The sequence below is a fragment of the Papio anubis genome, chromosome 20 (assembly GCF_008728515.1).
Source record: "Papio anubis isolate 15944 chromosome 20, Panubis1.0, whole genome shotgun sequence".
NCBI classification, from domain to species: Eukaryota; Metazoa; Chordata; class Mammalia; order Primates; family Cercopithecidae; genus Papio; species Papio anubis.
Genome location: NC_044995.1, coordinates 31,198,811 through 31,211,668, shown reverse-complemented (window position 1 = coordinate 31,211,668; position 12,858 = coordinate 31,198,811). Strand labels below are relative to the sequence as shown.

General features: G+C 41.0%; 2 protein-coding genes across 2 annotated transcripts in view; both read left to right on the top strand.

The window, feature by feature from the left end:
* The window catches only part of LOC101014153 (zinc finger protein 708), a 702,618-nt gene that overhangs the window by 236,997 nt on the left and 452,763 nt on the right, over positions 1–12,858 (top strand). The window lies entirely within an intron of this gene.
* Positions 4,632–12,858, top strand: part of LOC101015238 (zinc finger protein 100-like) — a 45,612-nt gene continuing 37,385 nt past the window's right edge. Inside the window, 2 exon segments of the mRNA XM_031660330.1 lie at positions 4,632–5,183; positions 6,962–7,054. Of these exon segments, the coding sequence (XP_031516190.1) occupies positions 5,181–5,183; positions 6,962–7,054 (96 nt within the window). The 5' untranslated portion in view covers positions 4,632–5,180.

The following is a 12,858-nucleotide window of genomic DNA, read 5'->3' as shown; positions in this document are numbered from 1 at the left end:
CCTCCAACTCCGTGGTTCAAATGATTCTCCTGCCTCAACCACCCAAATTGCTGGGATTACAGGCACACGCCATCATGCCCAGCTAAGTTTTGTATTTTTAGTAGAGACAGGGTTTCACCATGTTGGCCAGGATGGTCTCGATCTCCTGACCTCGTGATCTGCCCGCCTCAGCCTCCCAAAGTGCTGGGATTACAGGCATGAGCCACTGCATCTGGCCTGGTGAGAATTTTTAATGGGACATCTGTTGCCTCATAATATCAAAAACAGAATATTTGTGCACTGCTCTTAACCTACTTTATAGGTTAAAGAGAACTTATTCCGAATAGATTATAGAGTGTTGCCAGGAGGCCATTACTCTTCTTAATGTGTATCATTTGTTAGGTCTTTTTTCTCCCCATGGTTTAGAGTAAATGAGGCAATGATTAAAAATTTACTCCCTATGCTGGGCATGGTGTCTCACGCCTGTAATCCCAGTACTTTGGGAGACTGAGGCAGGTGGATCACGAGGTCAAGAGTTCGAGACCAGCCTGGCCAACATGGTGAAACCCCATCTCTACTAAAAATACAAAAATTAGTAGGGCGCGGTGGCGTGTGCCTGTAATGCCAGCTACTGGGGAGGCGGAGGCAGAAGAATCACTTGAACTTGGGAGGCAGAGGTTGCAGTGAGCTGAGATCATGCCACTGCACTCCAGCCTGGGTAACAGAATGAGACTCTGTCTCAGAAAAAAAAAAAAAAAGGAAAGAAAGAAAGAAAGAAAAAAAGAAATTTATTCCCCATAATAGGATTTTACAGCAAATTCTATTGTAAAGGCTATGGTTACACAATAGACTTTAATTTTTCTTACTAAAGCTATGCTAAATAACAGAAATTCTCTAGATTATTTACTGTATAAACAGACATATCTGTGAAGTTGCTAATACTTATAGTTGCACATAGAGAAATTCACTAGGTATTACACAGATTCAGTTGTAGGAGATTAATGAATAGGCTGCTTGTTTGAAATAAGGAGACCATTTATGTAGCTAATTATTTGATCTATTTAACTTTAATTGGTGGGTTCATGGGACCCTGGCTGAAAAGCATACTTGAAACTTTTGATATTATCCCCAGGATAGTCAAAATAGTATCTCCCTACTGCACTGTATTCTCTCAGAAGTTATTGAAGTTTGCATGCAGTTATCTCTAGAATGTCAAATGAACTCTCTTTAACTGGAACCACAAAAAGTCAAACACATAAGTGACCATGAGGACACCATAACCCATGAAGGACCTGATAAAAACAAAAACCAAAAATAATGGAAACTGACAGAGACACTAAGACCCTGAGTTTTAGTCACACTCTGACCTATTTGAGAACTTAACCATAAGGGGGAAAATTTTTAAACAAAAGTATTGGAGGCCATTATTCTGGACTGACCTTGTGCACTAGACCCAGACAGACCAAATCAAAGTAAATGGAGTCACTCACGTTAAACATGAAATAATCAAATTAAAAATTTAAATAAATAGGTAGATCTTAAAACAGGCCAGGTTTTATTTTTGTTTTGGAAACAGCAGATTTCTATACAAGATGGTCCCCTCTACTGTAACCCTAAAAAACAAATAACGTGAAGTTCTTGTTTCCACTTTTGAAACCCACAGTTCTGCTATTTCACAATGGGATTTGAGACTAAGTAAGTACACTTTTGATGGTGACAGAGTAATATCAATGTCTAAAGTTTTGGTCTATCTCTCAAAATTGAGAACGTGACCAAAAGGGAGAAATTGTTAAATTAATGATCTCTAAAGCTGCCCCCTTTCCTGTTTAACTCCGGTCACTAGGTTTTTCGTACATAGTAAACTGAAACCTAACTGGGTATATAAATGGACTGTAACCCATTATTGTACCAAACACTGTGCTTTTGCCAAAAAAAGAACATCAAGTGTTTAAATTGTGATTAAATCAGGTAAATCTCAACCTGTAATCAATCTGGCTGTTTCTGTACCTCACTTTCATTTTCCGTATGTCACTTTGCTTTTGCTGTCTATACATCTGTTTTCATCAGGTGGTTGTGCTAGAGTCTGTCTGCGCCTACCCTGGATCCACAGGCTACCCAGTTTGCAAATCATCCCACGCTCAATTGAATTCTGTTGCTCACGCCTGTAATCCCAGCACTTGGGGAGGACGAGGCAGGTGGATCATGAGGTCAGGAATTTGAGAGCAGCCTGACCAACGTGGTAAAACCCCGTCTCTACTAAAAATACAAAAATTAGCTGGTTGTGGTGGCGCATGCCTGTAATCCAGGTACTCAGGAGGTTGAGGCAGGAGAATTGCTTGAACTGGGGAGGTGGAGGTGGCAGTGAGCCGAGATCGCACTGCTGCACTCCAGCCTGGGTGACAGAGTGAGACTCCGTCTCAAAAATAAAAAATAAATTTAAAAAATTAATTTCTCTAAAGATTTTTCTTTTAATGAATTTCAAATATTTTCTATGATGAAAAGTAAATAATGTGCCGTTGGGCTGTGATTTTCTAAACTCGTCCCTCAGCTATTTCCCCAAATTATTTGATGTCTTTTCAAAATGCTTCTCCAATTTTTTTCTTTTCTTTTTTTTTGAGACAGGGTCTCACTCTGTCACCCAGTCTTGACTGCAGTGGTGTAACTACTTACAGCTCACAGCAACCTTGACATTCCAGGCTTAAGCAGTCCTCCTGCCTCTGCCACCTGAGTAGCTGGGACTATAGGCATGCACCACCATTGGTGGCTAATTTCTTCGTTTTTGTCATGGAAACAGAATCTTATTATGTTGCTCACGCTGCATTGGAACTCCTGAGCTCACATAAATCTCCCATCTCAGCCTCCCAAACTGTTAAAAATACAGGTGTGATCCACTGTGTGCTTCTGCAATTTCTTGTGAGGACTATTCTCAATGATAAAAAAAAAAGTACTCTCTGAGCACAAATCTAAAAGGAATCTGACTTCTTCTATGGAAGTGTCACTCTCCAGGATTTCAAGGGTCTAGGGCAGGGCAGCCACTTTAGTAGTGTGATCTATGGAGGTGCATGGGCTTTGGAGTCAGATAAAGTTGATCCTGAGTCTCAGCCCAGCCACTTAGTAGCTGTAGGTCTTTGCACAAGTTTCTTGATGTGGAGGAGTTCTATATACCACATATGCAAAAAAGATACAATGATACTGATAGTAAAATGATATTTTTTCATCCCTCTTGTATCTATGCCCATAGCCAGGTGCTTTTATAGTTGTTCCCATCAAGATCCGGAATCTGTTTTCAAAACCCTGTATCTGGCTGGCCTTATTTGCTCAGGCCAATAGAAACCTGTGAACATGACAGTGGGCCAGTTTGGGGCCTAGGCTCAAATGGTATTGACTGCTTCCGTTTTTCTTTTAGAATGCTGCCATCTCCGTGTATAATGCCCATGTTAGCCAGCTGGAAAATAAGATACCATGGGGAAGAGAAGCAAGGTGCCCCTGTTGACAGACCTAGAAGCAGAAGCGCACCCCCAGAAGCACAGCTGTCTAGTCAATGAGCAGCTGATGATACATGTCTGAAGGAGCTCAGCTGAGACTAGAAGAATGGCCCCACTTGGCTGGGCCTAAACGGCTGACCGTTTCAATTATAAACTAATAAGTTTTGGATGGTTTGTTATGCTGCAATAGCTAACTAATACATGTACCCAGTGCAGACAGGATGCCAGGATTCCGTGACAGGTTGACTATGAGTTGGTTTCTAACAGTGGGCACCCTCTAGGTACTGATTTCTTCCCCTGATTTAAAGTTGGATGTTTTGTAAGAGAATTTTGGGTAATGCAGTAATACTTGTAGACATGTATGCCTGTGATTGGTGCTTAGACTCACATGGTCCCCCACACGACAGGAGAAAACAGATAAACACAGCCTGACCATTAGGGCCAAGACCAAATAGCAAAATACGTTTGCTTTTAATCTATTTTCTCCATCTCTAAATATTGGAGTTCAAGTGTGTGGACAGAACTGAAGACGTAGTTTTTCTTTCTCCTGTAGCCCCATCATCCTTTGCTCACTATCTGGTCTCTAAAAGAAAGGTGGGCAACAGGTGGCCAGCAGTTGTTTACCTGTGGCTATTTTATTCCTGTTGCCCTCAGCTCTTTCTATGGGCACTATCTGGTCCACCCTCGGAACCAAAGAGAGATGTTTGTAGGGAGAGTCTCTTCTTTCACTCTGGCAGACAAGAGATGTTCAGGCCCTTCACACCGCTGATATCAGAGCTGCACTTCAAAGTGACAGCTATGGTCCATGTGTGGCTACTGGGTTCCTATCATGTGCCTGGTCTGAAATGCAATATGCTAGAAAGGTAAAATACAAAGTCAGTTTCAAAGATTTAGTTCCATATATTTATATACTTCATCAATAATTACATATTTCTCACACATTAAAATGATAATATTTTGAATATAATGGGTTAATTACATTGTTAACAATTAGTTCAACTTGTTTCTTTTTAAAGTTTGGCTACTAGAAAATTTAAAATCCACACGTGGCTGTGGATTTTGTAAAATCAAATTTTACAATTTCTAAATTTTTTCTAAATTTTAGAATTTCATTTTCTAAAATGAAATTTTTCTAAAATGAAAATCATTCAATTCAGATTATTTTCTCTTTTCTACAATCGCAGGCTGCCTGCTCAAAGGGCCGGGCCAGAAGCCAGGAAGGTCATAAAAGCTGAAATTTTAAAATAATTGTCATTATATTCTTTTCATTTGTGTATAGCTTCATAATGTATTATTTATTTATTCATATGACCTTATACACAAGTTTAAAGGCAAATACTCTCTGGTATGGGCCTGGCTCAGCTCAGAGAGGAAGCCCTGTCAGAAGTGGAGGCAGCCTAGGCTGTCACTCTTTCTTCATTCAGTACAGCGTCTGATCACATCTTCTGTCACTCAAAGCCTGACGGGGCGGGGATTTAAGCATTATCCAACCAGGGAAGCTGCGCTGGAAATCGTCCAATCAGGCATGCAGCTGGAGCGGACGGGACGGCTTCCGGGTTTGGCGGGGCCTTTGTCTCTTGCTGTAGCCGGAGCTCCAGGTTTCGTCCTCGCTGCTCTGTGTCTTCTGCTCCTGGAGGCCCATCCTCTGTGGCCCTGTGACCTGCAGATATTGGGAGATCCACCGCTAAGACGCCAGGAACCCCTGGAAGCCTAGAAATGGTGAGAGTGCCCGGTCCGACCTCCCGAGAGAAGGGGAAGGGGCTGTTTGGAACTGGTGGGAAGTAGTTGTGACGGGACTCAGGCCTCTCGGCAGTCAGCTCCACGATCTGCGCCCCGAGTTCTCCTTGCCCAGCTTGCCTCAGTGCCCTTCAGCTATAAGATGGCGGCTGCGCTGACAGCCGGGACCCCAGGCGTCTTGTCTCTTCCCTTCGCTAGTGACTGTGCTCTGGCCTGGGGACCCTCTCTGGGCAGCTCTGCACCCGCAGCGCCGCGTCTCTCAGATTGTGCGGGGACCACAGGAGGGTTATCAGGGGAGAATCCTCACTCGGGGTGCGGGTTCATGAATGGGAAGAGCTTTGGTCCGTGACTTTCCCAGTTCCTCTTTTCTCGTATTAAAAATGTATGGGAGCCACTGCAAAAATATTAAAGGGTTGTTGTTTTTTTTTTTTTTTTTTTTTTGAGACGGAGTCTGGCTCTGTCGCCCAGGCTAGGGTTCAGTGGCGCGATCTGGGCTCACTGCAGCCTCCGCCTGCCGGGTTCTGGCGATTCTCCTCCTGGCTCAGCCTCCCGAGTAGCTGGGATTACAGGCGCCTGTCACCGGGCCCGGCTAATTTTTTTCTATTTTTAGTAGAGACGGGGTTTCACCTCGTTGGCCAGGCTGGTCTTGAACTCCTGACCTCGTGATCTGCCTGCCTTGGCCTCCTAAAGTGGTGGGATTACAGGCGTGAGCCACCGCGCCTGGCTTAAATAATTTGATCAAACAGTGATTCAAGAATCATAGAGCTCTCAGCTATGGTTTGTAGTTTGTTGTCTATGGGAGAGGCTTGAAGGAAAGTCATTTATAAAATGCATTATGAAGAAAACTAAATTTAGTAATTGGTTAGGTACAGTAACGTAGTTTCTTAATTTGTACAATATCGGTGAAGATTTCCTGGTTGTGTAATCAGAGATTAATTAGCAGTTTATATTTGTTTAAGCCTACATTTTCTCTGAATGTAGTAATTTTAAAAAAATGCACCTGAGTTGGATTTTTTTTTTTAAGTAGGAACCCAGGGACTAGAGACACCTCAGTCTAATTGCCTGTCACTTAATTATTTTAATTATTTTCACACTCCACGGGGAACTGATTTTCTGCTGCATTTTTCACCTGTGTCCCAGGCAGGGTCTTAAATCTAACCCCTATCCCCCATTTCTCCAGCCTTACGCTGGCTTGCAGTAAGATATTAAATTTCCAATTTCTTCTGGCATTCCCAAATGCCAACTTTTCCTCCCTAATTCACATTATTACCTATTTGTCCTTTGGTGTACTTGTTTATGCCATATTTTAATTGTTTTTGACAAAGCATTAAATGGTGCTTCTAAGATTTGTTATCCGTTTGTAAATATTTCCCATGAAAAGGAAACAAAGACTAATCCTCAGACACTGTATTGTAGAAAATCTCTGTGTCTCTTTTCCTTTTATCTTCTCTAGGCACAGAGATCTTATCAGAATGTTTTTGGGTCAAGGTTTTGGTTTGGAAAAATCTATGGGGTGATGTGTCCCAGTGCAGACAGGAGGCCAGGATTCAGTGACAGGTTGACTACGAGTTGGCTTCTAACAGTGGGCACCCTCTAGGTACTGATTTCTTCACCTGATTTAAAGCAGTCCTCAGCTACCCTTTAGTTTTTTCCTGGTCCTGGGTTTCAGTACTATCTGGGGATAAACCAAGATATCCACCATGGTTCTGTCAGCTAAAGTGCCTAGTGAATGTCAGCTTCTGGTTTATTTTCTCCCATAGGATGACCTGAGGTATGGAATGTGTCCTTTCAAGGGAGCAAGTGGATGCCCTGGGGCTGAGAGGAATCTTCTGGTGTACTCTTATTTTGAAAAGGTAACTCCTTGAGACATTAAAATTGTCTTCACCCAACTCAGCTTTCATTTCTTGGAGACACATTGCTGGTCAGCCAATCAGATGCTGGTATTGAGGGGGAAACACAAAAATAATTTCTGCTCCCTGGATTATCTAAGGGGGCAGAAAAATAGTGAAATAAATATAGTTAAAGAAAAATACTGGGGGAAAAAAAGTGAAAGTTTTGTTACTGAAAAGTATTTCAAAAGACAAACAACAACAACAGAACTGACCCCAGTGAGATGGTGTAAGAGCTTGCAAAGTAAAATGCACCTGGGGCAGTCACTGAGGCATAATGCAGTGTCTCCTGAATGGGTGGTTCTTGAGCACATAAGTGAGCAGGAGTGGGTGGAAGAATCTCTCCGGTGGTTGAATGACCTGACCTGAAACATGAGTCAGACACATCTATTATTTAATCAGCACTGCCACTACCTGGGTTTGTCACCTCGAAGAGATTTGTCACTTATTTTGACCTCAGTTTTTTAGCTGTAAATTGCATTATATTAGTAGAGCTTGAAAGGCAGAAAAATATTTACAAAGGTCATAAAAGAGGTGGGTTTCCAAAAAAAAAAATCTAATCATATATTTCATTTGTTAAAAATTCTTATTTACCTTTTTCTTTCCCACAGTGAGTTTAGGAATTTTCTCAGGTATGTGTGTGTGTGTGTTTTTTTTAAATGGCTGGGTGATTTCAAGCAGAATTTCAAGGCTTAGCTTTTAGAATGCTACTCCCAGGCAAAATCTCTTCCATTTTAGCTGCAAAAAATGAATACATTTCCACAAGAAAATGTGGTGGATAATTGGTGAGTTACATAGATTCATTAAAACATCAGTTTCTTTTTTTTCAGGGTAAATTTGTGACAGTGAATATCTGTGTTCAAATCCTGTTCTATTGATTTTTGAGTTTCATGCTGAATATTATGAGATGAAACTTGGTACTGTCTAGAAGTGCTCCCATATGACTAATTGTTTACGACATAATTTTAAATGGAATTAATAAAGTAATATATTTATTGTCTGGAAGAAAGAAATAGATACTTTTGCTTTTCTTTCTTTCTTTTCTTTTTTTTTTTTTTTTTTTGACACTGAGTCTGGTTCTGTCACCCAGGCTGGAGTGCAATGGCACCATCTTGGCTTACTGCAGCCTCCGCCTCCCGGGTTCAAGTGATTCTCTTGCCTCAGCCTCCTGAGTAGCTGGGATTACAGGCGTGCCACTATGCTCGGCTAATTTTTGTACTTTTAATATGGGTGACAGAGTGAGACTCCATCTCAAAAAAAAAAAGAACTTCCTCTATTCTAATGTCAAATTTCTAATGTTATCAGAAACTTGCATTTAAGAACCTCTGTCAGTGTCTTATAATTGACTACAAATCATCTTTTGAAGAGGATTGACACAAGATGATTGTCTGGATGGCAAAGTCTTAGGGCAGTTACAGTAAAAAAAGAACATGATTGACAAGGAAATTTGGTTAGCTCTGTGGCATACAATGATTTTAGGTAACAATTGTAATTATTATTAGTAGTAGTAGTATTTTTCGAGATTGAGTCTTGCTCTGTCTCCTAGGGACAATCTTGGCTCACTGCAATCTCCACCTCCCGGGTTCAAGTGATTCTCCAGCCTCAGCCTCACAACTAGCTAAGATTACAGGCACCTGCTATCAAGCCCGGCTAAGTTTTGTATTTTTAATAGAGACGGGTTTCACCATGTTGGACAGGCTGGTCTTGAACTCCTGACCTCAGGTGACCCGCTCGCCTCAGCCTCCCAAAGTGTAATTATTAATAACATACACTTAGTCATATTAGAATTATAGCGATTTCCCTTTTTTTTTTTTTTTTTGAGACGGAGTCTCACTCTTTTGCTCAGGCTGGAGTGTGGTGGTGCGATCTCGGCTCACTGGACCTCTGCCACCCAGGTTCAAGTGATTTTCCTGCCTCAGCCTCCTGAGTACCTGGGATTACAGGTGCCTGCCACTGTGCCTGGCTAATTTTTGTATTTTTAGTAGAAACGGAGTTTCACCATCTTGGCCAGGCTGGTCTTGAACTCCTGACTTCATGATCCACCTGCCTCAGCTTCCCAAAGTGCTGGGATTACAGATGTGAGCCACTGCGCCTGGCCTTAATGAATCTTTAGACAAATTTATCCAGTTTTAATGTTTGACCATAAGGTATTATTCTCAAAACTTTTATAACTACACATTTTTTGTTATTAAAGAGTTGATCAAAGCTTTAAGAGAAGCTTGTCATTTTTATCACAGTGTTCAATATATATTACAACTGGATAATACCCCTGTAACTTTAGTTAATGTGCTCACAGAATCTCTTTTACAATTAAATGTTCAAAAATTATCCACAATTGGTTAAAACTTTCAGTTTTATTCTATCTAATTTAAAACAACCTTTTAATCTAGACAAATCTACATTTCTATTTTTTATAAACTTTTATCAAAAACACATTTCATTTTCTTTGCATACCTTGCATGTAAAACTGTTTTATAGTAGTGAAAATTCCATGTTACAATGCTAATTCTTAGTAACTTTTACCCATGGTGAAAACCGTGGTAAGTGGGATTTTAGTTATGTACTAGGTGTGGAGTCTAGGACCCAGGCACAAGTGTAGATAAGGTCTGACTCTTTCCAGTGTGTTAATAGTTAGAGGGTGTAGCTGATTCCATGTGCCCCAGGCCCTACCTAGCTGTAAAGCTGGCAAATTGTACAGTAAGAGCCTTAGTGGCATTTTATGAAGTATTCAGAAGGTCTAATCACCTTTAAATTGTACAACATTTCTTGTATGAAATCCCTTTCATGAATGCTTTCATTTCTTATATAGACTATCTACAATATGTTTGGACTTTCTGATTTGTCCTAAACATCCCTCTTTTTAAATAACCAGTCATTTTATTTTAGGAAAAGAATTTGCTATACAAGATTTTTTTTTTAAATATAAAACCTTTTTTCTTTATAACCTTCTTTGGATAGTAAGGGGGCATGACTAATTCCATATGTCCCCAGGCCTTATTTAGAAGCTAGTGGCTTCGAGATAGGAAAATTGAACAATTTTTAAAAGTCAAAGAAGCAGTTTGTGACCTTCAAGTAGTTGGTAAACCTAGTATCTGACCTGTATCATTTTGATCAAATGTTTGTATTTTGAAGACATTTTATCTTTCCAGTAATCTTTAAAACTGTTTAATTCCCAAAAGATTACTTGTCACATCTACTAAAAGGCATTACACTTTTTACTTTTCTGACAAAATATTTGATTTAAGCTCTTATTGTTTTTAAACCAATTAATCAGAGCTCTTTTATATCACACACACAACACAGAAATATACAGACAAAAGATTCAGTAGTTGTAAGGTTTTTCCTTTGTCAGTTTCTTAATTGAATTACTAGCTTCAGGGTGGATCCCAGGACCAGGAAAACATGTAGTTCTTACAGCCTAAAAGTAAGGTAGCTGGAAGGCAAAACAGATCCTCCAAAACTAAGGGTTCCATTTTAAAATCAGATCCATTTTTAAATGGATCCAAAAAACAATCAGTTTATTCCCATGGAAATCTTATTTCTCAGTTGGGTGTGGGGACATCCCCATACTTTTTATGTGGTCAAGGGCATGTTTCTCTGATTCAAATGTGAAGAGCTATTTCTCTGTAACTGCTATTAGCCATCCTCAAAAGTGTATTTCTTTTTTTTTTTTTTTTTTTTTTTTTTTTTTTTTTTTGAGACGGAGTCTTGCTCTGTCACCCAGGCTGGAGTGCAGTGGCCGGATCTCGGCTCACTGCAAGCTCCGCCTCCCGGGTTCATGCCATTCTCCTGCCTCAGCCTCCCGAGTAGCTGGGACTACAGGCGCCCGCCACCTCGCCCAGCTAGTTTTTTGTAATTTTTAGTAGAGATGGGGTTTCACCGTGTTAGCCAGGATGGTCTCGATCTCCTGACCTCGTGATCCGCCCGTCTCGGCCTCCCAAAGTGCTGGGATTACAGGCTTGAGCCACCGCGCCCGGCCTCAAAAGTGTATTTCTTACCCAATTATTACATATCAAAATTCTTTCATGTGTGAAATAATTTCTGATAACCCCAAAAGTAAAAAAATGTCAGATAATGAATGCAAAGCAGAACAGAACCTCAGATTTTGAGAGAGACTTATCCGCTTGCAATTCTTGGGGTTTCCTGAGGAGAAAAGAGTGTTTCCCAAACAGGGTCTGTGGTACCACCTCTGTTTTTCCCAAGGAGTGTTAGGTCAAGCACAATAAAATGGAAGATACTCAATCTATTTGACATTTTACTGCATAATAAAATTATGCAGTCAAAAGGACTTTTGGGGGGTGTACAGTTCTATGAATTCTAACATATCTCTAGGTTTGTGTAACCCACAATATAATCAGGATGCTCAACAGTTCCAACACGCCCCACAACCCCCTCAGCCATCCCATCTTGCCGTGCTCCCCCCACATACAGGCTATCAGAGCTTGAATATCTGTTTTAAATTAAGGCTGACTTTTAAGCATAGTGCTCTTTTAAATTTCTTATTACCAGACTTTAGTCAGGTCAAGCGGCCAATCTCTCTGGCTTTTGAACTTTACCAAAAGCAGCCTCACAGGTATTCTGAGAAAGGAAAACTTAACACGGTTCCTAGAGGGGAAGAGAATCAAAAAATGATTAAAGGTCACCGAAGTATCAAACAAGAAAGTACTCATTCCCTAAGCTGGAAATTGAACCCTGAACCTGGGCCATCACTGTGATGGTGGAGACCAAGAGAAAGTACTGCCGCATGGTTACAAGGTCAGTCTTCCAAGGACATGACTGACCAGCTTGCTGGGCCATCTTGAACCTTTGAGATCCTAGGCCAGCTTTCTATCCTGAGGTATCCCCTCTTAATGACAGAACAATACAGAAGGACATTTATAGCACAAAGTACAACAGATTTGTTATGTCTTAAGACTAGTATCACAAATGCATTTTCCAATTAAAACTTTACAGAGGAGATAAACAGTGATTTTTTCCATTCATTCAATGAGTTTGCATATATAGAGAGATGCCAGAATTCTGTTTGGTAAGAAATTTGTACCCTTCTGCCAGCATGCCAAGCTTCTGGGTTCCTTTTCCCTGAGTGGCCCTAGTGACATGGCTGGCTGCCCCACAGCACAGGGGGCCAAGCCACAACACAGAGGAAAATTATCTTCTTTCATTTTGGCCAGAGCAAAATATGTGTGACAAAACACATATTTTTTGATATTGATTGTCTCTCTACTTAGCAATCAGTATCAAACTGACAAGCCTCAAACTTACCCCCAGTTGGGCCTGTTATCATTAATTCAACCTCCAATCAGGAGTTTCAACTTGTGGCCTCTGGGCAAGACGGTCACCCTGAGTAATGGAAAAGATAATAAAGGGAAAGGAGAGAAAGAAGCATTGCCTGTGGCGGGGTAGGGAAGGCAAAGAGCTCAGGGAGGCCTGAGAAAGACCCACCAACTGCAGCTACAATGAAAAGCTCAGGTGGCTGCTTGTCGGTAGGAAAAGGATCTTTCCAGCAGTCCCGTCAGCTCTCAAGTTCACCCTTTTGGAGAGGAAAAAGCTCCCCATGTTCCGTGGTCCTGGAGATGCCTCATTCTGTCACTCATATCTACCAGCAAAGAGTGCAAGACAGCTTAATCAAGAAAGAATAGCAATTAACATCCCATAGTACCAAACCAGTTCTTAGCTGAGAGGGACTTTACTGAGAGGGGTGTCTAACCTTCTAAATCTTAACAAGGACTATAACCTTCCTAAGCTGGGCCTCGAATCCAAGTTCAGTC